Source organism: Lethenteron reissneri, chromosome 24, assembly GCF_015708825.2.
Source record: "Lethenteron reissneri isolate LAM-NWPU_2019-01 chromosome 24, ASM1570882v1, whole genome shotgun sequence".
Lineage (NCBI taxonomy): Eukaryota > Metazoa > Chordata > Hyperoartia > Petromyzontiformes > Petromyzontidae > Lethenteron > Lethenteron reissneri.
Window position 1 is genome coordinate 8,809,824 of NC_083802.1, and position 25,777 is coordinate 8,835,600.

Sequence of the window (25,777 nt, forward strand, 5' to 3'; positions counted from 1 at the left end):
GGTCAAGGACAGGGGACGAGAGGTCAAGGACAGGGGACGAGAGGTCAGGGACAGGGGACGAGAGGTCAGGGACAGGGGACGAGAGGTCAAGGACAGGGGACGAGAGGTCAGGGACAGGGGACGAGAGGTCAGGGACAGGGGACGAGAGGTCAAGGACAGGGGACGAGAGGTCAAGGACAGGGGACGAGAGGTCAAGGACAGGGGACGAGAGGTCAGGGACAGGGGACGAGAGGTCAAGGACAGGGGACGAGAGGTCAAGGACAGGGGACGAGAGGTCAAGGACAGGGGACGAGAGGTCAGGGACAGGGGACGAGAGGTCAAGGACAGGGGACGAGAGGTCAAGGACAGGGGACGAGAGGTCAAGGACAGGGGACGAGAGGTCCTTGGCTGCCACTCTGACATTATTATCGACAATCGGACAATGGGCACTGCTCGTAACATCTCCTTAAACGTCTTGACATTAACAGGCTAAATGTCTCACTAACACAGCCGCCGTTGCGGTGGTTCTCTTACATTGACATGCTAATCTCTCACAATACAATGGCCACCTCCACAGCTTTGTTTTCCTCGATGTGGCGGTGTCACGTGAACAGAACGTGGCAATTCGTCACTAGGTGAATGACGTGTGAACTCCCTTGTGGTTTTGCGCGATGTCTCGGCGAATATTTGGTGGCAGAGCGTTCGGTAGAAGAACAGAGGGGCCCAGGGGATTGGTGTCGGTCTCAGTGTTCCCGCTTTACGATGGGCATCGCTTGATTCAATGGTGCATCGACGGGCGGCGTTGTGTGTGTCACGTTTTATTTTGTCTTACGCAGAAAGCACAATCTGACGAACGAGGTACCGTAGAGACAATGCCTACCCGGGACGATGCAAGTGGCACATGCACAAACGAGGGAATGGAAATAATGCCACTGGTACATTTGAGACAGCCGGTACGGATGAGGGAGACACCACAAATTAGACACCACAAACCAGACAGTACAAACTAGGCACTACAAACGAGGCAATGCAAACAAGACAGAAAGTACAAATGACCTTCTCATCTGTAGTGTATCTCTCATTTCTACTCTCTTTCAGAATAAAAAATAATAAAATGGGGAAGCCAAATCTATTTACTATTAAACTATTTTTTTATTTTACCAGGTAAAGCCCACTGAGCTATACAGTACAGCTCTTTTTCATAAGTGACCTGGTCACAAATTATTGCTCAGCGAAAGTAGTTTACATAGTGAAATGTATAGCAGCGAAATACTCATGTTTCTGAATGTGCAGGGAAAAACTGAGGAGAAAGACACAGCAAACTCCAAATATGCAGCAGCAGGCGTCAGAGTCGGGATTGAACCCACGACCTCCTGTATAACAGGCGAGGGAGATAACATCTCCTAGCCACCACAGCGGCGCCCCAAATCGTGACTATTGCCGGAGGGAGGAGGAGAGTGAATCGTTACCCTACAGCTAATTTGTTCCCTTGGGGGATATGGAGGATTTTAATTTTAACAAGACAAAAGTTGACCTTCAGAACCCCTCCCTTTCCCCCCCGCTGTTTGTGATTAAATCTACACATCCGCCACGTGCAGCTGTGGTCAGATAACAGAAGGTTGGAAGTTCAATTTCCAGTGTGGGTCAACTCGGGATTCTTAGTATTATCATCATCTCCATTTTGTGTGGGACGTCAATTGCACTTTCCATGTGTAGGTAGACACTGGTCCCTGTCATGGGAATGTGGAGTTTATACAGCTGGCTGAATGCTGCATGTGTTGATGAGTGTGCGTGTGTGGGGAGCGGTCGTGTAGTGGTTAGCACGCTGCACTATGAACCCGGGGACGCAAGTTCGATTCCAACTCACGGCCAATACCAGTGATGATTATCTGAACCGGTCCTGGGTCTCTTCACCAAGGTCGACTCAGCATCAAATGAGTACCTGATGCGTTGTGTGGTAAGCATCAACACTGGGGAGACAAATGCGGCAGGGCGTGGTGCTGGCCACCGATCCCCTCATGTGCCATGCCGGCCTTAATCGGTGCTTGCTAACAGCACTTGCCCCTACAGCCTGCGTAGACTATACGGGGATCTTTGTCTTTGTTGTGTGTGTGGGTGAGTGAGTGGTTGGTTGAGTGTCCAAGCAACAGTGTGGGTGAGTTCTAATTGCGTCTGAGAATGTACGGGGCATTACTAAAAAGGACCAGCTCGCCATACGCAGCTACAGCTGCTTCCTGTAAATGGGACAGCGTGTGCAATCACTGGGAAAGATACACACCACCCAGAGAGAGACGAAAACAAAGACAGCCTTGCAGCCTGCTGGGTCAAGTGCTGTTCGCGAGCACTTATTCAGGCTGGCACAGCACAGGAGGTTGGTGTGGTGGCCAGTGCTGATGTTTATACTTCGCACCAGGTGCTCATTTAAGGCTGAGACTACCTAGGAGAGGCCCAGGACCAGTTCAGATAATTGCTACTGATGCTAGCCGCGGAAGGGAATCGATCGCAGGTACCCTGGGTTAGTAGTACAGGATGCTTACCATTGCACTATCACTCCACACACAAGACGCACACACACACGCGCATGCCTGTAATGCAGGCGAGGGTTGGTGGAGACGAGGGTTGGTGGAACACGTACAGATCTGTGCAACTCTCAATGAACTCGAGGCAGCCAGGAGTTCGCAGTACAGTACAACCCAATGGCTTCTTGAATATGTGCTACCCTCCTGGTATGCGTGGTGGGTTTTTGCCGGATAAATCTCAGGGTTTCCTTCGACATGAAGCCAAATACTCAGCAATGGAATTGGCCAAACATTCCAATGCAGGACCCTCCTGAGAAGGGGTTTCATTTTGATCGATTCGCGTGGGGCTGTGCGGTTGAATTTGTTCTATGCCCAGTGACCACGCCGTGACTTGGGCAAGAACGGAGTTCCGCAGTGTGGCTGAGATGTCGCGACATGCAACGACACTTTCCCACAGCCGGCCTTCGACGTCAGCAAAAGCGTCAGTAGAAGCTGCACAAGTCCATCGGATGTTAAGGCAGCCAGCCCTTACCATGCACGAAAACCAAAGATCCCCCCCTGAAAAGCCTTTAACAAAATGTCGGGGCAAGTGTTGGAAGCGAGCGCCTATGACGGCGGGCGCTGGACACGAGTCGGTGGGTGGCTAGCATAATACCCATCCGCCTTTGTCTCCCTAATTCGGAGGTTTACACGCTGAATCAGGTACTTATTTAAGTCTGAGTCAACCTTGGGGGGGGGGGGGTCCAGGAGCGGTTCAGATCATCGTAATTGGTGTTAACTGTGAGCGGGAATCGAAATCGGGTCACCGGGTTCGTTTCGCAACGCGCTAACCGCTGTGCTACTTCTCCCCAACGCAAGTTTCGGACACAAGCACACACACGCACACACACGTACACACACGCACACACACGCACACACACGCACACACACGCGCACACACGCACACACACGTACACACACGCACACACACGCACACACACGCACACACACGCGCACACACGCACACACACGCACACACACGTGCACACGCGCACACGCGCACACACGCACACACACGCGAACACACGTACACACACGCACACACACGCACACACACGCACACACACGTACATACACGCACACACACGCACGCCCCATGGGCCATAGGTCATGACCCACGTTCATCCTTCCCGTTGTTCTGACAAAATGAGAAACGATGCATTGTGAGAAGTCAAGCGTAGGTAGACTGTCACATTTGTATCGTATGTCTCGTTTGTATTGTATGTCACATTGGTACTGTTGGTCTCGTTTGTATTGCCTACTCTTGTATGTTGTCATGGGAAAGGGGGATTTCTAGAGGCATTTATTGATTCAGCCCCCTCTCATGACGTCGCCACCGCAGTGACGTGATGAGCAGCCGCAATCCTGCCCATGGTGACATTTCAGAATGTTTCTCGTTAACCCTCGCGAGTATCGTTTCTCTATTTTTGCCTTGCTGGTCTCATGCGTTCCACTGCCATACATTGCACGTCTCCACAAAATGTTAATTCATCGCGGAAAACGCACCCACGACTCGATGCGTGCACCGTGAATGAAATAATTGTGCAGTTCTTTTTGACGGTTTCGTAAGATTTTCATTCTATTTTATGTCCAAATTCGCAGCTACTTTCTATATTCGTCGCCCGTCCCAGCTCTGACATTCAGCTTCGGAAACAACTGTGGTCACGCCGTACCGAGGAAATAACTGTGGCCACGCCGTGCCAATTCCAAGGATTTGTGTTTACATGGCACTTAACCACAGCTGCATCTCAAAGGGATTTTTTAAACTTACAAATGGCACAAAAATAAATGGTGTATGGGAGTAAGGCGATGATTAATAATAATCCATCCAGCTCAAATCGAGATTGAAAACGCATTTCTTTCAAACTGCTTAGCACGATTGGCTACGTACGGTGCGAAAGAAGTTCAACGTGCACACAGTACATACGCGTACTCCACCCGAGCTCGTTCCACACCATATCCACGGTCGACGTCCTTTCGGGCATGTTCCCTCCTATAGTTGCTCGTCCTGGCTACCACCATCGCTGTGGCTCCCTGCCAAATGTCCCGTCCAAGCCCAAAGCACCCAACACCTTTTCTATTTTACGATTTCGTTGCCAGTCCGCCTTGTTGTCACACAGGGTCAAAATCTCGATGCCGACGCCCCGACCCTAACGCCTGTATATTTGGAGTTTTGCGTGTTTTCCCCGTGGTCGTGTGGATTTTTATCTTCCGTAGAATGAACGTGCGTTTAAAGCATTTTGACTGCAATAAACTTCCACACGACAAGCCACTTCGTGGAAGTTTTATCATTTGTTGCCAGGTCACTTCTAAAAAAGAACTTGAAAGCTCAGTGGACCTAATCACGTTGATCCACGGTCTTGCACATTTCACTCAGCTTTGCCTCACCGGACAAGCCACATTGGGCAATGTATAAACCACGTGGGAAACTGTTCAATCCTATTGAGTACAAGTACAGCCCACGTGGGCAATGCACGGTCCCATGTGGGAACTGCGAACTGACGAAACCCTTATCTTGTGCCAGCACCACCAGCCCGTCTGGCTGGCAAAATGCTGAGCTTTGGTTTAGATCGTCTGGGGAGACAAGGAACCAACAACCGCTCATTGGAACTCTATTCAAGCAGTTAAATTGCCAGTTTCAAGCCAGGACCGCAAAACGTTAACGCAGAATAAAACCCATATGCTCAAACAGGACCCATAGATTTACACGGGAATGTTACACCAGACCGATAAAATAAATACGTGGGACTGAGCGACGTCTTGGCTTGGTTTAGGCAGAACTCGGTAGTCGGAGCAGGATTTGTGAGATTGTGTGTGGGGTCCGTGGGCGAATCTGGAATTTATTACCCTGCGACCACGGCGTTATACGACAACACGTACTTAACACAACAATAACCACACTCAACTAAATTAACACTCATCAGCAACCATACCCTTACTAAAATAACAACCACCACACCCTTACTGAACTAACCCAACCCCCTGACGGAAATAACAAGCACGCCTTTACTATATCAACATTTAACTGCACCCTTACTAAACTAACGCTTAACAACCACAAACGTCTTCTTGGTTCTTTCGGTAAAGTCACGTAGAAGGGAAATAATACAATTAAAACATAATAAAATAGAATTCTCACGACGTTTCGGCCACAACACAAGCAGCCGTCCTCAGGTGAAGAAACAGAGCTGTCGGTAAGACAGTGATCCAATGAACACTGCTAAGCTTGGCAGCGTATATAAGCTAGTGGGAGGAGCAGAGCGCCTTGACAAAAGAGTTTACAATATCGTTCAAACCTACGCGCACCCTGCACGAGAACGACGGTAAGTGCAGCGTTCATCACAGATAAAGTTCGGCGTTTAGATCGATGATCGCTGAACGACAGAGGCGCACGGACAGACGTTCGATTACGTTGGAATCGATCTGCAGAAATCTATAAATATAAACGCCTAACTTCTTCTACCTACGTGACTTTACCGAAAGAACCAAAGAGTACAAATAAAATATTTAAGAATCACAATTAATAGACAAACAACATATGCAATATTTTAAACAAGAATGAAAATATGTTTTTTTTACTTCAAATCTCATTAATGGTCCTCAAACTATTGGGGACACTGTCCCTGTGCCTGACCAGGCTGCTATTATTATTTAATTTAAAACACCGTGAGCACCAACTGAAAGTTTCCAATTTAAAAGCAGTGCTTGAACGCCATCAAATTTTTCCTTCAGACGATAACAAATTTGACCAAATAAAAGCTTTTGTATAAACACGGAGGATAGGGTTCATTTTCCTTCGATCTGCTGAGGAGATTTAATAAAGCGAGCTCATTAAGGTGCTTCGTGAAGTGAGGCACCTGGGGCATCTGAGATAAAAACGGAGGTAAAAGTAGCCAAACGCCAAGGCGATGTGAATACGGGTCTTGCCGTTACAGCTGTCGTCAGTGATCCCGGCCTCACCTCGATGATGCAGCCTTTGAAGTTGGGCCCTTTCTTGGACCAATTGCCGCTTGCGGTATGGCAGGAATAGTTGGCGAAACCTGCAGCAAAGCGTCGTGTGAGTGCCGAAGCAGGCGCCGGTAAATCGCGTAGCAAGAGTCGAACCAAACTATTTAAAAAAAACATCCATCAGTCACCGACTGCAATTAAGGAAAAAAAACGCATTTACGAGTTTTGAAAGAGTTTTTTTCCCTCTTTCATTTAATTTAAAATGTTGATATATACAGGAGGGGGTTACCGGTCCAGGCAAGATGAAAACCTCTAGTTGGAATACGTTGCCCTCCTCTGTCACTCCCAGCGCTCACTCCCTCCGCAGAGTGCAACAGGAGAATGGCGTGTCATACTGCTCTCTCTCTCTCTTACGTGAACAAATATAAAAGCGTCTTCTTGGTTCTTTCGGTAAAGTGACGTAGAAGGGAAATAATAAAATAATACAAATAAAACATAACAGGACTATCGTAAAGACAGCGTCTTTCCGACAGACCTGTTCTTCACCTGAGGACGGCTGCTTGCGTTGTGGCCGAAATGTCGTGAGAATTGTATTTTATTATGTTTTATTTTTATTATTTTATTATTTCCCTTCTACGTGACTTTACCGGAAAAACCAAGAAGATGAATCCCTGCAGTCACGAAAGGCTTTAAATCGAAATTTATCTATGAAAGCACTTTGAAGATTTTATAAACACGAATGCTAAGCACAAACGCTCGTGCCTCTAGTCATTGTTTTGATAGGGCTCTGCCCGTACCGTTACTCCGTTTACAGCTGTCGTCCCTTCCGCTTTGGATGCGTGCCCTGCCCAATGTGTCAATGCGAGGTCTCTAACCTTGTGTATGTTCTCTACTCCACGTGCTCCTCTTCCATCTCTCTCAGTGGAATTCCAAGCACACAATCCCCCATGGGTTTGCATGTGCGTATGTATGTATGGATAATCCTATATTAGTGTGTGTAGATGAGGGTGGAGCGGTTAGCGCTGCACTGCGAGCCCGGCGACCCGAGTTCGATTCACGCTCACGGTCAACAACAGGTGACGCTTATCTGAACTGGTTCTGGACCTCCCCGAAGTAGACTCAGCTTCAAATGAGTACCTGGTGTGCTGTGCAAACATCATCACTGGGGAGACAAAGGCGGCCGGGCGTGGTGCTAGCCACTCACTGCCTCGTCTGCCGTTCCGGCCTTCATAGGTGCTCGCTAACAGCACTTTCCCCAAGTCTGTTAAGGCTATACGGGGGATCTTAGTATATTATTTCTGTATATGAGGATGTGTGTGTGTGTTTACAATGTGTCCTGGTTACCTGTGGAGTTGGGGTAACATGGAACTATCGCAAAGTTTGTCGAGGTCTTGGGAAACGTGACACCGCACACGCTCGCAGCAGGGCACGGATGCTGCACACACACGCACATCACACGCACATCACACGCATGTGTATACCACAAACACAGTCGTACGCCGCACGCACATGTGGCTAGTAACACTTTAATGTTATCATTTGGAGAAGGCTTTCAGTGGTGCACAATTAAAACCATGAACCTTCAGCTGCTATTAAGAATGGCCTTTGACATAAAAGTCACCGATTTTATATCTTTTGTGTTATTAACTAATGTTTTTGTTAATACGCGTAATCTATCACACACACATATAGCAAATACAGATATAACACATGTATGTCGTGTATCAAGACAAAGATTCCCCATATAGCCTTAACAGACTTTTGGGGCAAGTACAATCAGCCAACAGCAATGAAGGCTGGCATGGCCAGCATCATGCCTGGACGCCTTTGTCTTCCTAACGGCAAAGTCGGCACATTTCACCAGCTGAGGCCCAGGACCAGTTCAGATGATCGTCACTGGTGTCGGCCGTGAGCGGGAATCGAACTCGGATCGGCGCGCTAACCACTGTGCCACCTGCTCCTAATTACATTTATCACACACACACAAGTTGGTGTGTGTGTGCGCACACAAGTTGGTGTGTGTGTGTACCCAGAAGTTTAAATGGCTACACCACAGGTTAGTCCATCAATAAGTTGGTGTGTGTGTGTACCCAGCAGTTTAAATGGCTACACCACAGGTTAGTCCATCAATAAGTTGGTGTGTGTGTGTACCCAGCAGTTTAAATGGCTACACCACAGGTTAGTCCATCAATAAGTTAACCGAGGAACTACTATAATGATTTAAGGATGAAAGGATCTTACCCTATTGACTGTAATCACTGTGTGAAAAAAAAAACAAGGCAGCAGTCAATAAAAATACACTCAGTGGATTCTTAGACGCGCGTACAACTGCAAGTGTAAGTAGTACGTGCTGCTATGGGTGTGTGCGTGGAGAGTGGCAGTGCAGTAGTGTGCACGCTGCGTTGCGTACGGCACTGATGAGCAGAGATTGAGTTCTGGATATCCAAAAACACAGTGGCCAGTGGCGTTTGAAACTGTTCTGGGCCTCCCTTAGGTCAACTCAGCCTCAAATTAGTTGTCTGGCACAATGTGTAAACATAAGTAATGGGGAGACAAAGAAGTCTGAGATTGGCGTTACTCACACCACTCTGAATAGTTGGTATATTTATGTGCGTGAAGCCACTCTTAATAGGTGCTTGCTAACAACAATTGTCCTAACAGACCATACAGGCTACGCGGGGGATCTTTGTTTTTGTGATTAACCCCACGTAAATATACCAACTACCATGCCCCCGGTTTGCCTCTATAGAGCAGGTAATAAAGCAACATACGCACCGGTTATGGCCTCGTCGATTAAAGGTGCAAGTGCTTTTTTCTTCTTGGTTCTTTCGGTAAAGTCACGTAGAAGGGAAATAATAAAATAATAAAAATAAAACATAATAAAATAATTCTCACGGCGTTTCGGCCACAACGCAAGCAGCCGTCCTCAGGTGAAGAACAGGTCTGTCGGAAAGACAGCGTCTGACGCTGTTTTTCCGACAGACCTGTTCTTCACCTTGCGTTGTGGCCGAAACGTCGTAAGAATTATTTTATAATGTTTTATTTTTTATTCTTTATTATTTCCCTTCCACGTGACTTTACAGAAAGAACCAAGAAGATGAATCCCTGCAGTCACGAAAGCTTTAAATAGAAAGGTGCAAGTGCTGTTAGTGAGAACCTATGAAGGCCAGCAAAGCACATACATTGGAGGTTGTGGTGGTTCTTGGTTTTGACTTAAACCAGAGCATCATACGCAGTGAGTTTGCTATGTTGGCCTGGTCACGTATGAATGCACTAGATACTGAAGGTCAAGAGTTCATCACTGCCAATGCAGTTGAATCCACCACACCTCGCCATTGCTTCCTTCCTTTTGCCAGGACGCTCACCCGTGTCTCCTTCGTTAGGTCTGAGCTCAGCCTCATCATTATCACCAGCGTCTGTCTTGATTTAGGGTTCTCTTTGTTACACAGTCGATACAAGGATCACTCCTACAGTCTCATCACCATCTGTCTGCAGGGCTTGGCATGTGTTTGTTTGGAAGTGTGGATGTTGTATTGGTATTGTTGAGCATTTTTTGCGCAGTTTGTCTAGTTTGGTTGTTGCCGCGTGTTTGTGGCGTGGTTTTTGTTTACGTGTGGTTGTCGACTAGACGTTGGGGTGGTTACTGGTGCATGGTTAATGTTTCTGTTGCTGCGTGGTTATTGCTTGTGGTTGGTGGTGTGGATGTTGTGTGGTTACTGGTAGATGTTGATGAAGTTTCTTGCGAATGTTTTTGGTGGAGGGTGTTGGTGGTAACCACGTACCCACACATTTATCTTTTTTCTCGTGGAAGCCGGTCGGACAGATGCACTTGTAGCTTCCTGGAGAGTTGTGGCATTCATACGTCTTGTCGCATATGTCATCCAAACACTCATCAATGTCTGCGCAGGGACACATGGGGAGACACGGGAGACATGGTAACACGTGAGGATTAACGGGAGCACGTGGGGACATGGACACATGAGCACACGGCGGTTACAAGAGGACAGGGACAGATGCAGACATGGGGAGATACAGGCAACAGGAGATGGATGGAAATCATGAGATGTGGTGAGACAGGAGAAGGGGAAAGAGAGATACAGGGACATCATCATCATCATCACCTCGCCACGGATAAGTGGATTTATGAGTGGAGTTGTGGCACAGTGGTAAGTGCATTGCACACGTGGTAAAGGCTGGGCTCCTTATCCACCTGCAAAACCGCATCTCCCTCCAATCCTCAGGCACATAAAACGCACTCCCTTTCCACAGGAACAGCGAGACTTTGCCCAGCCCCAGATTGTTCACCCGATGCTGGCAGGGACGGAGCCTTCTCAAGCGCAGCCCCAAAATCTGGAACACCCTTCCACCCCCGCCCCGCCTGCCACAGGACATCCGAAATGTGCCGAGTGTCTCCCAATTCCGTGGTCTGTGCAAGATGCACCTACTCAGACTTGCCTTCCCATAACATCTACAATTTAAGAAGGGGGGAAAAAACCTCAAACAGTTTGTATGCTTATTATAAATTGTATGGACTACTTACTCTTCTTACACTATTCATTGTGCACGGTTGCACTTTATTTTTGCGCGCGGTTGGAATTTACTTTGCTCAGTGGTGTTAGTCGCTAAGGTCGTGATGGAGTTCATTCCTGTTGCTCCGTGCCCCCTGTCACCATTCCCGTTCCGCTGAATGTGCACTGGTGCCTACTTTATAGAGGGTGATATTGGCACGTAAAATGAAGATCGATTGATGATTGATTGGCGTGTGTGTGTGTGAGATGAGACTTGCCTTTGCAGATGGTGATGCCGTTGCCAATATAACCTTCGGCGCACGTGCAACGCCCCGTGCTTGCGTTGCAGCGCGCGTCAATGTTGCAGGGCGCGCACGGAGCGATCTTTGTCACGTTCTCGTGTGCAGGGCCCTAGAGTGACACGGGGACATGGGGACGTGAGGGCGCACTGTCACAGAGCACACGTTGACCCCTCGTGACCTCAAGAGATGCAAGGACATGGGGAGACATGGACGTGGGGAGAGGTGACGGAGGGACACGCGAACGCGGGAAGACACGGGGACAAGATGAGATGCAGGGAGACGCATGAAAGGAGAGACGTGGACAGAGGCATTGGTATGGGAAGACACAGACATATTGTGGAGACGGAAGGAAAAATAAGATAGGGGAAGACATATTATCATCACCTACAAGGAGAAAAGAGGATATGGAGATACATGAATAGACATCTAGAAACACATCAAGATACTGGGTAATAGATATGGAGACACAATGAGATGTGGGGACATGGGGAGACAAGGGTTGGAGGGGGATACAGTTATGCACAGTTATGGAAAGAACATGCAGACATGAAGACACTGAGAAGTGTGGACCCACCCACAGAGACAAGGTGACATGGACAAAGACTCGAGGACATGGAGAGGGACACCAATCAGAGGTCGCAATCGGGTACCCGATACCCGTACCCTACCCGATACCCGGCCGGGTACGGTTAGCCGGGTATCGGGTAAAGTACGGGTATCGGGTACCCGTTTGCGACCCTGGTGCGGCCGGGTACGGGTACGGGTAAGGAATCAAAACCCGTTTGCGACCTCTGACACCAATGCACAAAGATATACGTATACAATTGAAGTCGCATGATATGACTTTGCAGCCATATTCTAAAACACTGCAGAAGGATTTGCCTCGCAAGAATGACTTCCATTTTGTTTTTTTTAATAATATTATTATAAAAATGTTGTATAACACCAAGCAAGCTGTGGCTTGCAACAACTGTGACAACTTACGCCACTTCCCCCGAAGCTTTGCTAAACCCGGGCAAATACTCACGTGTCGCCTTGCAGTGATCCGTACATTTCCACAAAAGGGTTAATAGTGTCAACATATGGCAGGAGTCCAAGACAATGTACACACTTTAAGGAACATGCACACGTTGCGAGAGAGTTTAACCCTCTCATGCATCAAGTATTCAAAGTAAAAACGCATGACATTGTTTAAAGTGATTTTAGTCAAAACAATCTCCAAGGTTTTGATTTAAAGCTTTCGTGACTGCAGGGATTCATATTATTGGTTCTTTCGGTAAAGTCACGTAGAAGGGAAATAATAAAATAATATAAATATAAAACAATAAAAATTCTCACGACGTTTCGACTGCAACACAAGCAATCATCATCAGGTGTGAAATCCACAGCAAGAAAATTTGAAAAAAAAGAAAATAATATAACCTCCCAGGTGTTCAACAAGTATCATGTGATGTATGAACAAAAATATGATATCTGGAGGACCCGGAGCGTGGACAGCCAGAGGATGGGAAGTCACTCGGTGGAGATGCGTTGCAGCCGAGGGGATGGGTGAAGAAGAGCACCGTCCAAACATCATCGGAAATTCGAAACCGCCTTCGCTTGTTTAACGAAACCGCCAATCGTCCTGTCCCGTTCCCCCCCCCCGGCGACAGCTCTTGAACAGAATTAGTCGCTTATTATTTCCCTGCTTAACATCTGTGGTGTAACATGAGCCTTACTCCCCTCATTAGCCTCCCCCCCACGATGTCGCACACTCCTCTGTGCCAGGCCCGTGAGACTCTGCGATGAACGTTCCACTCACGGAGGTTGGCAGCGGCGCCCGTGGCGAGGCGGACGGGTTGTCAGCGGGGGTGGTGAAGGCGTCAGATAAGCGCACAGATTCGGACGTTGAGTTCATGGCGATCCTGGCCTGGGAGCCTGCGGACAGGAGACAACGGGTGGGTTAGAAGGGGGTCGTGGCCACAGTGGCTCGAGGTGACCAATCGTCGTCATCTTCACTGACCTCAAACGAATCGGAATAAACAACTAAAGTCGCCACTTCTCGATTTAAAGCTTTCGTGACTGCAGGGATTCATCTTCTTGGTTCTTTCGGTAAAGTCACGTAGAATGGAAATAATAAAATAATAAAAATAAAACATTCTAAAATAAAATAATTCTCACGACATTTCGGCCACAACGCAAGCAGCCGTCCTCTTCGCCTTGATCTTATCATTATCACACCTGAGGACGGCTGCTTGCGTTGTGGCCGAAACGTCGTGAGAATTATTTTATTTTATTATGTTTTATTATTATTCTTATATTATTTCCATTCTACGTGACTTTACCGAAAGAACCAAGAAAATAAAGTCGCCACTGTTATCTTCATCATCACCACCACCACCATCAGTTTTAAATCATATAAAGACCATCATCATCATCACCTTCCTGAGCATCACCACTATCATCACCTTCACTACAATCATTTACACCACCATCTATGTTGCTATAGCTATCATCATCATCATCACTATCAACGCTTTGATCTCATCATTATCAATACTAAATGAAGACCTCGCCATGTAATCATCACCACTACAACCACCATCAGTGTAAAATCATATAAAGACCATCATCATCATCATCACCTTCCTGAACATCACTACTATCATCACCTTCACTACAATCATTTACACCACCATCTATGTTGCTATAGCTATCATCATCATCATCATCACTATCAACGCTTTGATCTCATCATTATCACTGCTAAATGAAGACCTCGCCATGTTGGTCATGTGGGTCGCTTGACTGCACTTCCTCATGCTCGTCAGTTCAGGATGAAGGCAACACCCATGATATGTCACGTGGTACTTGTGTTAGCTGTGGCCAGGATTCACACTCATGTCACAGTGCAAACACCATTTAATTGTGCCAACGTTCCTTAAAATTGTGATAGTTCACAGATGAAGAAAAAAAAATCATTACATTCTCAATAGCATTCATGCGGTGAAGTACATCTCATTAAAATAAGGAGTGCAGATTCATAAATGTGTTTTTTATTCCAGTATTAAAGAAAAAAAATCCCCAATTATATCCCAATTGTGCTGTTGGTGCCGTGTTGAGAAAAATATTTATTGAGATCTCTGGCACAGTAGCGCAACCCCTCGTGTTAGAGAATGGCTCACCGAAGTGGATTTTACAGTTTCCTCTGAGATCCCTTCAAGTGACGTCTGGTCCACATTATCACAGCTGGAATTCGCACATTCGCTCTTTAAACTCGCCGTACAGTACTTGAGAACCCAAATGAATCACTGGTGGGTGCCTGCTTTCAAACCCACATTATTTAGAACGCATGCATGGCTCTTCTGAAATGTTGGCGCTGCAACGGAAAATGTTCTTTCCAAGTGTGTTTTTTACAATTCGGCACGCGGATTTCCTTCAATCGGAGCAAATCCGTGTGAAAAGCGCAGGACAATGGCAAGGGAAGTCAGTGGCCGAGGTACCCAAACACTCAAGAACTTTACGATTTATGAGTCAGCAGGCGATTTTTACAGGTATATCTGAAATGCTATTAGTAAGCAGTGGATGCTTTTATATATTGGTATTATTATGAAGTATGATAATTGTTTTTTTTTACCCTTCTATCTGGCAACAAAACTGACACCTTTTTTTACAAGGAGTCATGTTTACATAGACCACAATACCTGCAGTCATAATGCAAACAAAAACATAACTCTGATAATGTGCACTGTCCTTGAAGTTGATTGGTCCACACCCGGGACAGCTTTCCTTAGAGCCTAGTCTCAAAGGCGCCTTTTAGCGCCTTTTGGTGTCATCTGGTCCAACCCATGTGAGACTAGGCTCTAAGGAAAGCTGTCTCGGGTGTGGACCGATCAACTTCAAGGACAGTGCATACATTATCAGAGTTGTTTTTTTTTGCATTATGACTGCAGGTATTGTGGTCTATGTAAACATGACTCCTTGTAAAAAAGGTGTCAGTTTTGTTGCCAGATAGAAGGGTAAAAAAAACAATTATCATATTTTTACTGGCAAATGAGGTTCCAATGGTATTATGGAGTACGTTTATTGTTTGTTGCACTCCAACGTATTCCGGTGCATTTGCGCGGGATACACAGCCGAGTTGGAGGGTGGGTAGGCGTGACGTCACCACGTACGATCCCAATTCAACGCAGTGGGATGCGGGTGACGTCAACACGCAAATGTGCGCGGTGACGTCACCACAGCGCCAAAAATCCAGCCAGAACGCCAGCCAGCAAAACTTTGCTTTTCTAAATTGGCATGATTAGCTGTTGCCAACATTATTAATACAGGGGACTTCACTGGTAGGAACCTCCTGGTTCCACCAGCCCACAGGGGATTATTGTGTCCTTCCGTTGTGCATCCAAAGATGGGAGGGGTGGGGCTGGGTGGAGAGGGGAGGGTGGGGAGGTGCTGGGTGGGGAGGGGCTGGTCACCACGTGGTGCCCTTGTACAACTCAACGTTTAACCTACTCACGCCGGCTTGTGCCCGCCCTCACAGTCGGGCATATTTGCGGAATACACCACGCCGCCGTTGACCCTGGCCATTGACCGAGCCACCAAACGTTCCTACCAGCTCCCTCCGCAGGAATGTGTTATGTTTAATTGTTTGGTATTTTGTGCTAATTTAAGTATTTCAGGTGACCGAATACAAATGACAAAAATTGCGAACATTATTAATACACGGTAATTCTATATGTAATTACGTTTGGTATTTAGTGCTAATCTAAGCATTTGAGGTGACCGCTTAAAAATTACCAAAATCCTCAACAACAACAACAAAAAACCACAATGACGATGACCACCGAGAAAAGTGAACAAGCACTGCGTTTGGCAGTGTGTACCGGCCACAACCTCGCTCGCCACACTCAGCAGACTCAACGGTGGGCGGTGAACACGACCCAGCGGGCGGTCGCGCGTTCGACCTCCTTATAACAGACATTCACGGTTCGAATCCTGCGGCCGCCCTGATTATAAGCAGGCGCAATGACCGATGGTAATACCGTAAAGTCGTCGCGACAATAAAGATGTCGGATCCCGCGACGTGGTTCGCAACAGTAAGGCATTGTGTCCACTTCGTGCTGGGTCCAATTTGGACGAATTTAAATATTTTCCGCAAATTAATGTGGCTGTCGCCTACTGGCGAAACGTCGTACTCGGATTGTAAATGTTGTGGCTTGACTCTCCAACACACCGGTGTGCTGTACTAGTGACGAATTGGCCACGTTCTGTTTACGTGACAAACATTACTGAATGGCTGTGTCGGGTGGTGGTGGGTTTAACAACACATGTATATATTTACGCGATCTAACAAAAAAAACCTGTATTATGAATAATCAAATAACATAGCGATCGTCTCCTACTGGCGGGCATTTAGTCTGCCAGTTGGAGGCGATGATAGATATGGTTCATCCTAATTGGATTCATTTGCGAAAACAGTAGATAAGTGAGAATAAATTGGTCTCTTGAGTTCTCACTCGGTTAAACAAAATAGACTTGAAACTTCCAGAAGATTAAAATCGGCTAACGTTTCAGGACACAGCCCTTCTATAGAGCAGACTGGAAGATTGCACTTTACACTGTGGTAGGGCCCTGAGGAAATTGGGGACATGCAAGTGACAAAGTTGTCACAATCGAGTTGAGAGAAAAGGCCTGGGATTAGGCAGAACTGCGCAAGACAGTTGTGAAACTCGACGGAGATTTAATCGGATCTCACCGCAATGTGACCGAAGTTTGTGTCAACATTGTTACGTTGGAATAAATGGTCCTCACGCCAATATTTGTCTGTAATCTGCACTGCCAGTGGTAAACAATAGTAACGATAATTTAGCTGATGATGAACGATGCTACTGTTTCCACTCACCTCTCTGCTGTTGCAGGACTAAGCCCATGATGATGATGAGCCGCATGGTGACGTGAGTACACACAAACCTCGTGTGGGTACACTGAGACTACCATGTACACACACACACACAAACTAACCCTGCTGCGTGGACACACACTGACCCGTGTACACCCACACACACACGCAACACACCACAACTGACCACCAGTACATTCACAATGAGCTCATTGCCAATGGAGTGGACTCTTGGGTCCGTCCCAGGACACACCCCCCATCATCCACGACCTCCTCCTCCTCCTTCCCCACGCAGTGCCCCGAAGCAACGCCTCAACTTCCTGGCACAGAAAGAAGAACATTGACCACGCGACGCTTAAATAGGAGGGCGAGGTCAAAATGACCGCGTCCAGAGATTGATTGTTCTCACCACATCCACCAATAACAACACTGCTTTGCGCAGACACGTATATGTCAGGAAGACGTTTCGGGCAATGGCCCGTTTTCAGAGCAAAGAGAACATGGGAAGGGAGATTGAATTTGTAGTTAGAGATCGCAACTTTATACTGTGGGGCCCTGGGAAAAGCGGGACATTAAAAAGCGTAAGAAATATATTTTAAATAAATTGACATATTAGCAGTTTTTAGGAGTCAAACGTGATTTCCTGCTCATACAATCATTGAGGCAGTGTTTATCTCCTGCTGACAGCCCTGAGTCGGTGGTGTAAAATCCACGTTGCTAGGGTGGCGGCAAATCTATCAGTCACAGTTGAATTAGCCACAAATTGGTGCTCATCTTATCGTCCCCGGAGGGATGATGAGCTGATTCAACAACCCCTAACCAGGATTTGAACTCATTACACCTCCGATGTGCGAGCCGCTCACCCGACCACTGCGCCATCCTGGCTGTAAACAACCAACCCCTTCACGAGTCAACTCCATGTTTGTAAACGTATTTCCATTAAAAGTAGTAGATACAAAACATTACAGCAGAACGACCACAAGGGAAGTGCCACACTCATACAGAGCCCGTGATGATAGTAAATGAGCCGTGAGCGGTGTGAAGCCACAGCCGGTGTTATCATGAGAATCAGTGTGAAAGAGTCTACTGCGCATTTTTTGTACAGAGAGGATTCTTATACTGGGAGGAACCTCCTGGTTACACCAGCCCACAGGGGATTATTGTGTCCGTCCGTCGTACAGGGAGGGGCTGGGTGGGGAGGGTGGGGAGGGGTTCGGTGGGGCTGGGTGGGGAGGGGCTGGTCACCCCGTGGTGCCCTTATTAAACTCAACGTTTCACCTACTCACGCCGGCTTGTGCCTGCCCTCACAGTCGGGCATATTTGCGGAATACACCACGCCGCCATTGACCCTGGCCATTGACCGAGCAACCCAACGTTCCTACCAGCTCCCTCCGCAGGACTGTGTTTAACATCGGGCAGCTGTATGTGTGCGTATGTCTGTTGAACTTCTTTCGCACTTCTTACGTAGCCAGCCGTGCGAATCGAAGGTGCGGGGGAAGGAAAACAAACGAGACACACAAGGCAGTTCTAAAGAAATGAGTACTCAAAACTGAATGAGCGAAAAGGCGTCATTTACCCTGTCGGGCATAAATACAGGTGTCAAGAATGAACAAAAAATACTAAATAGACACCTATAGTTTAGATCTTAAGTTTTCGTGACTGCAATGTTCCATACTCTTTAGTTCTTTAAAATAAAATTAAAATAATAATAAATATATTTTTATTTTATACCGACGTGACTTTACCGAAAGAACTAAAGAGTATAGACACCTATAACAAGGCATCAAGTCTACATTGATGCCTTGTCAAAGGTGTTTGTCGTCTGCATTTTTATACATTCTCTATTATTTAATATGATACGGTACTGGCATAAGGGTCCCAAAGACAATCTTGACTCTGCTAGATGAAACTAAAAGCTTTTTGTGTTTAGTTTGTTGTCCATCCCCCGCACCTCCGATTGGCACGGTTGGCTATGTAATGTGCGAAATAAGTGTAACGTGCACACGCACATAGATAGACATGATGAAACAATGAGTGTTGAAACGGGTCCAAAGTTTTCTCGTGTTGAAATCAATGCTGCTGATAATTGTGCACTCCAGGAGATTCGTGGGGTCGGGCGAACAGACAAGGGATATTTATAGCCCGCGTATCGTCGTTGTTGGTGACATTTCGGTGGCCCAGGTCAACTTTGCAACACTCGAGTAAGCTTATTTCATCTTCTTGGTTCTTTCGGTAAAGTCACGTAGAAGAGAAATAATAAAATAATAAAAATTAAACATAATTAAATAATTCTCAAGTGAGAATAATTCTCAAGTGAAAAGGTGTCATTTACCCTGTCGGGCATAAATACAGGTGTCAAGAATGAACAAAAAATACTAAATAGACACCTATAGTTTAGATCTTAAGTTTTCGTGACTGCAATGTTCCATACTCTTTAGTTCTTTAAAATTATTTTATTATGTTTTATGTTTATTATTTAATTATTTCCCTTCTATGTGACTTTACCGAAAGAACCAAGAAGATGAATCCCTGCAGTCACGAAAGCTTTCAATCGAAATTTAAGCTTATTTCTTCTAGGTTTAAAACTTATTTTTTCATATCTGTTTTTTTGTGTTTAGTGTGTTGTCCCCCCCCCCCCCCCGCATCTCCGATTAGCACGGTTGGCTACATACGATGCGAAAATAAGTTCAACATAATTCTAGATTTGAAGTTTTCGTGACTGCAAGGGTCCATACTTTTTGTTTTTTTCGGTAAAGTCACGTAGGTGAAAAAGAAAATAAAAATAAATTAAATCACGTTTCAATTTGATACAGTAATTTTGCTGTGACGGTTCCACCTGAAGACGGAAGCTTGTGTTGCCTCCTAAACGTCGTGATTTATTTATTTATTTATTTTATTTTTTACCTACGTGACTTTACCGAAAAAACCAAAAGTAAGTTCAACATGCATCATTTAAACTTAAGAAACACTGTGTTGGTGGTCCTGGGCGAGATGTTAACTACCTCGCCTGGTAGAGAGGAGGTTGTGGGTTCGATCTCGATGCTGACGCCTGCTGTATATTTGGAGTTTGCACGTCTCTCTCCTCATGGTCGTGTGGATTTTCCTCCGGCTCCTCCGGTTTTTCCCTCCACATTTAGAAACGTGCGTTTAGAGGATTTGTCTGCTCTCAATTTCCACATCAAAGTTCAAAGTTCATGTATTAGGTGTAGCCCTGTGAGCCATTCGGCTCTTGAATCGGGTGCAACCGCAACAAACAAAAAACTAAAACATGAACAAGAAAACATCTTAAAGTGACTATGTGCAAACAGAAAATTCAAGAAAAGACAGCAAAATATTGCAAAAAAATCACCGTACACCAACGCTGTGCAAACATCCCAGTGGGATGCAAGTCAAACAACAACAACAACAACCACAAGACAACTTATATTAACGCCATAAGTCTAACTCTGTACTACAACAAACAAACATGGCCAAACCAAAAAACTTTTCTAAAATCACCAAAATAAAGCCATAAATGACAAGCCACTTCGTTGGACCATCGTTTTTGGCCAGGTCGCTTTTTAAAAAATAACTACAGTATGTAGCTCAGCGGGCCTTACCTGGTAAAATCAATAAAATAAAGTTTTTTTTTTATTTCAATTTGTGGGCATGGTTTTGCCGCTCTCCAACTCTTGGCCCGGTGTCACAGCGCCACCCAGCGGACACGCGCGCGCCCGACAACTCGGGAAGGCCACGGGAATATTCTTCACGATACGATCATAGAGTTCACATCTCACGATATGACGATTATCGCGACATCAGTTCCCCCTTTTGGGTTTGCAGTCCAGTAATTTTATTTGAAATGTTTTATGTTCTTCAGTACCTCCAGTACAAGTTACAGATAACTTAAACGTTATTAATTCACTCAACATTAGCCGGTCACTAGAATCTGCCTAACCACTGCAATATACATCCAAGGCATTAAAAAGTCACATTTGAACTACAGAACATAGTCATTCAAGTAACAAGCGAAAATCTGAAATGTCATATCATTTCCATGCGGTTAGTTCTTCCGAAAAATACAACAGTCATATAACGGATGACCGCTATTCATTTACAAATGTAATCCTTAAACGTGTCCTTTCATTTATATTTTGAGAGAAAATTAAATATTTAAGAACGTCGAACAACTACATTAATCACGATTTAGGCAATACAGTATTGTGTTTTTTTTAAACGTAACCTGCCAGCCAGACAACCGCTAAATATATCGCAACATCTCCAGAGCGCGGCAAGCCTCATTCGTCAATAAACCCGACAATAGCCCTTCATAAGAGAACTGCCAGCCAGACATGCCCTTCAATTAACAGCAGAGCTAGATGAGAACGAAACCCATCGTTAAGACAATATAAGGCAAACTATTGTAGTTAAATAAGATGAAAATGTTTGCACATTTAAAAGCACGTAATATTTTGCACTATATATTTATGTAAAAATTGGAAAAATATGGAACGCTTCACGAATTTGCGTGTCATCCTTGCGCAGGGGCCATGCTAATCTTCTCTGTATCGTTCCAATTTTAGTATATGTACTGCCGGAGCAAGTACAGAAGACATTAGCGTCGCGACTGGTATTTATAGTACCGCCGCACCGACTTATTTTTCACTATGGGTCTAGTGAAATATTTTTTTCATCATTATTTGTAGACCATAACACTCACAAATATGAAAGGCTAATATTATTGATATTGAATTGTACTTTTCGTTGAAAATATGTTTTATTCAACATATAATTTGTTGGGGTTAAGTTGCGTTTATATGACGCAATGCATTGTGGGATTGACGGGGGCGGTCTCCATGCGTGAGCGTCACGCATGGAGACCGGATCACTTTGTCTCTTCTGCTCAACATCTTTATCAGAATACTAGCTGTACTACCCGGCTTCGCCCGGGACTTGTATCCACCACGGCCGGCCGCCTTTGTCTCCCCAGTGGCGATGTTAATACGCCACACCAGTTACTCGTTTGAGGCTGAGTCGATCTATGGGAGGTTCAATTAATCTTGACCGGTGGTGGCCATGAGCGGGAATCGAACTCGGTTCGCCGGGTTGGTAGCGCAGCGTAGCGTTAACCACTACACCCACCGCTCCTCACACACACAGACGCACAGACACACACACAGACACACACACAGACACACGCAGACACACACAGACACACACAGACACACACACACAGACACACAGACAGCACGCTAACCACTACACTACCGCTCCCCACACACCACACACGCACACACACAGACACACACACACAGACACACAGACAGACACACACACACACACAGACAGACACACACACACAGACACACACACAGACACACACACACAGACACACAGACAGACACACACACACAGACACACACACACAGACACACAGACACAGGCAGCACGCTAAGCACTACACTACCGTTCCCCCTACACAACACACGCGCACACACACAGACACACAGACAGACACACACACACAGACACACAGACACACAGACAGACACACACACACAGACACACAGACACAGGCAGCACGCTAAGCACTACACTACCGTTCCCCCTACACAACACACGCGCATACACACAGACACACACACAGACACACACACACAGACACACAGACAGACACACACACACAGACACACACACACAGACACACACACACAGACACACAGACACAGGCAGCACGCTAAGCACTACACTACCGTTCCCCCTACACAACACACGCGCGCGCGTCCATAAGTACACATACACGCGCTTGCTGCAGACACACACATACACACACATACATACACGCACATACACACAAACACATACACACACATGCATACACACAGACATACACATACATACAAACACACACATACATACACACAAACACATACACAATACACACACACATACATACAGACACACACATACATACACACAAACACATACAGACACATACATACACACATACATACAGACACACAGACATACACATAAACACATACACACATAGTCATGACCCGGCTTTGCCCGGGACTTGTATCCACCACGCCCGGCCGCCTTTGTCTCCCCAGTGGCGATGTTAATACGCCACACCAGTTACTCGTTTTGAGGCTGAGTCCCTCCCTCGCCACTCTCCCTCCCTCGCCACTCTGCCTCCCTCGCCACTATGTAGAGGACGTGAAATTTGTATGAATTTACCTCAGAGTGGCGTGTTGGGTGTCGAGGCCTAGCACCGTGCAGAGCCTCACGCCTTGCCTGATTTTCCCACCCGGCGAACGCTGGGTACGGGTGCCGGTCCCCCCCCCCCCCCCCCCGCGCTATTAAAAATGGCGTCCACCCCGCGGCGAAAAGTTGCTACTCGTTGCCAGGGGCAACCGCCGTCCAATGAAAGCGGCGAAGGCGTCGTTAGCTGTTGCCAGGGGCAACCGCCGTCCAATGAAAGTGCGTATGGTCCGAAATCCACACACACATACACAGACAGACAGACATGCACGATTTTATATATATAGATTTACAGCGGAGGAATCTGGAAGTGGTGAAGGGAATGTCTGATTTGGAGACAAATGCAGTGGGTATGGGGCCGTCCATAAATGACGTGATTTTGGACGATTTTTGACCCCCACCCCCCTTCGTCACACGGCGTCAAAAAAAGTCAGACCCCCCCTCAAATATGACGTCACAAAGCTCTGCCCCCCCCCCCCAAATAAAACATGCTTCAAATCGTTTTAAACTATTGTCATTGTAGTGCGTATTTAATGTGGCGCTGCACTCTGATGTTGTAGGAGAAACATTTATTACAAAGTCTATTTAATTAAGTAGAACGTGTTGTCTATGTTTATTTAAAGTTGCACATTTTGAGGTGACGTCACATTTCTCAAACCCCCGCCCCCCTCGTCACTCATCGTTACAAATATCTGACCCCCCCCTAGGTGCGTGACGTCATTTATGGACGGCCCCTATAAACCGCCCAGCCACTGTGACCGCCTCGATGTCCGATCCCACAATGCAATGCGAAGTGAAACGGAACTAAACCCCAAAAAGACGTGCTCAACAAACAGGCTTTTATCAATGTGATCAACAGTTAAAGTTTGATTTAAATAACAATAATATTGTATAATATTAATGGGTATTATTGTCAACATACAACATGTTTAATACTGTAACATTATTTTTTATAGACCCATATGGTAAGTGGACGCCGGGAAGCGGTATCATAAATAGCCGTCGTGACAGTGAAGCTGTTGTACTTGCTCCGGCAGTACATATACTAAAATTGGAACGATACAGAGAAGATTAGCATGGCCCCTGCGCAAGGATGACACGCAAATTCGTGAAGCGTTCCATATTTTTCACCTTTGAATACATATATCGTTAAGAATATTACGTGCTATTAAATGTACAAACGTTTTTCAGCTTTTAGTTACCATACTCGACTGCCGTAACTAATGGAAACCATGCATTTCTGCATTTGTATAGACTTTTGTTTAACTTTGTATCTTCAGAATTTCAGCTGAGTGGCAGATCTGGGAGCTGGCTAGGAAGTACAGCAAGTAGGTTCGCTTACCCGTCTGTGCAGATCTTTGAGCGTTCGACTCATGTTTGGGGTTTTCCTGGCCACGTTGGTTTCTCCCTGAATGTAAAACTTCACTGCACTGTTGTCCTTCCCCCGACATATAGATACATCATTTGGTGACACTGCATTGGCCCTTGCTCGAAACGTCGCCTGTTGGTTACCTTTTCCTACGTGCTGAATGTACAAATGTGCAAACTAGCACTGCTTTGGCCCGTCAGTGAATTCAAACTGCCTCTGACCCCGGACATCTTTGTGCCACGCACGAGGGAATCCAAGAGGGCAGCAGTTGAGGACTCAACAAGATTCTTGACAAGATCGGCTGCTCCCAAAAGCTCGCCAGCCTCATATTCTTTGTCCACGGCAACATCACAGCATGTTACATTTCGATTTAAAGCTTTCGTGACTGCAGGGATTCATCTTCTTGGTTCTTTCAGTATAAGTCACGTAGAATGGAAATAATAAAATAATAAAATTAAAACATAATAAAATAATTCTCACGACGTTTCGGCCACAACGCAAGCAGCCGTCCTCAGGTGGAGAACAGGTCTGTCGAGAAGACAGCGTCTGAATGACCGAAACGTCTTGAGAATTATTTTATAATGTTTTATTTTTATTATTTTCTTATTTCCATTCTACTTGACTTTACCGAAAGAACCAAGAAGATCACAGCATGTTGTGCACTGTGACGTCACAGCATGTTGTGCACTGTGACGTCACAGCATGTTGTACACTGTGACGTCACAACCCCCGGGTCGCTGACCGGTACTGGTCCCTGGCCTGTTAGGAACCGGGCCGCACGGCGGCAGCAGCAGCAGCAGCAGGAGGTGAGAGCGGTGAGTTGTTTATTGTTGTTTTATTATTGACCACTTCCGTCCGCGCCTCTTTCCCGCACTGCGCGCTTGTCTCAGTCGCGGTGTTGGTGAGCCCACAAGCTGCTAACCCCGAGAAGCCACAATGAGTAAGTTCAAGTTTCAAGTTCATTTATTAGGTATAGCCCTGTGAGCCATTCG

The 25,777-nt window shown here is 46.2% G+C and overlaps 1 protein-coding gene and 2 non-coding genes across 6 annotated transcripts in view; 1 reads left to right on the plus strand and 2 right to left on the minus strand.

The window, feature by feature from the left end:
• LOC133346512 (adhesion G protein-coupled receptor L4-like) overlaps positions 1-25,777 on the minus strand; it is a 72,446-nt gene that overhangs the window by 22,710 nt on the left and 23,959 nt on the right. The window contains exons 1-7 of one of the 4 annotated variants that reach the window (XM_061558148.1): positions 23,393-23,502; positions 13,097-13,212; positions 11,272-11,404; positions 10,268-10,384; positions 8,727-8,743; positions 7,830-7,920; positions 6,498-6,577 (exon numbers count right to left, since the gene is read on the minus strand). In XM_061558148.1, the coding sequence (XP_061414132.1) occupies positions 6,498-6,577; positions 7,830-7,920; positions 8,727-8,743; positions 10,268-10,384; positions 11,272-11,404; positions 13,097-13,192 (534 nt within the window). In that variant the 5' untranslated portion in view covers positions 13,193-13,212; positions 23,393-23,502. Of the gene's footprint in view, positions 1-6,497; positions 6,578-7,829; positions 7,921-8,726; positions 8,744-10,267; positions 10,385-11,271; positions 11,405-13,096; positions 13,213-17,176; positions 17,361-20,175; positions 20,321-23,392; positions 23,503-25,777 lie in introns of those variants that run through there. The other 3 variants (XM_061558146.1, XM_061558147.1, XM_061558145.1) reach the window with 3 other exon arrangements.
• LOC133346839 (U6 spliceosomal RNA) lies at positions 21,653-21,759 on the minus strand. The gene has a single exon (XR_009755628.1). It is a non-coding gene; the product is annotated as a U6 spliceosomal RNA (small nuclear RNA).
• LOC133346840 (U6 spliceosomal RNA) lies at positions 24,438-24,544 on the plus strand. Its single transcript, XR_009755629.1, has one exon. It is a non-coding gene; the product is annotated as a U6 spliceosomal RNA (small nuclear RNA).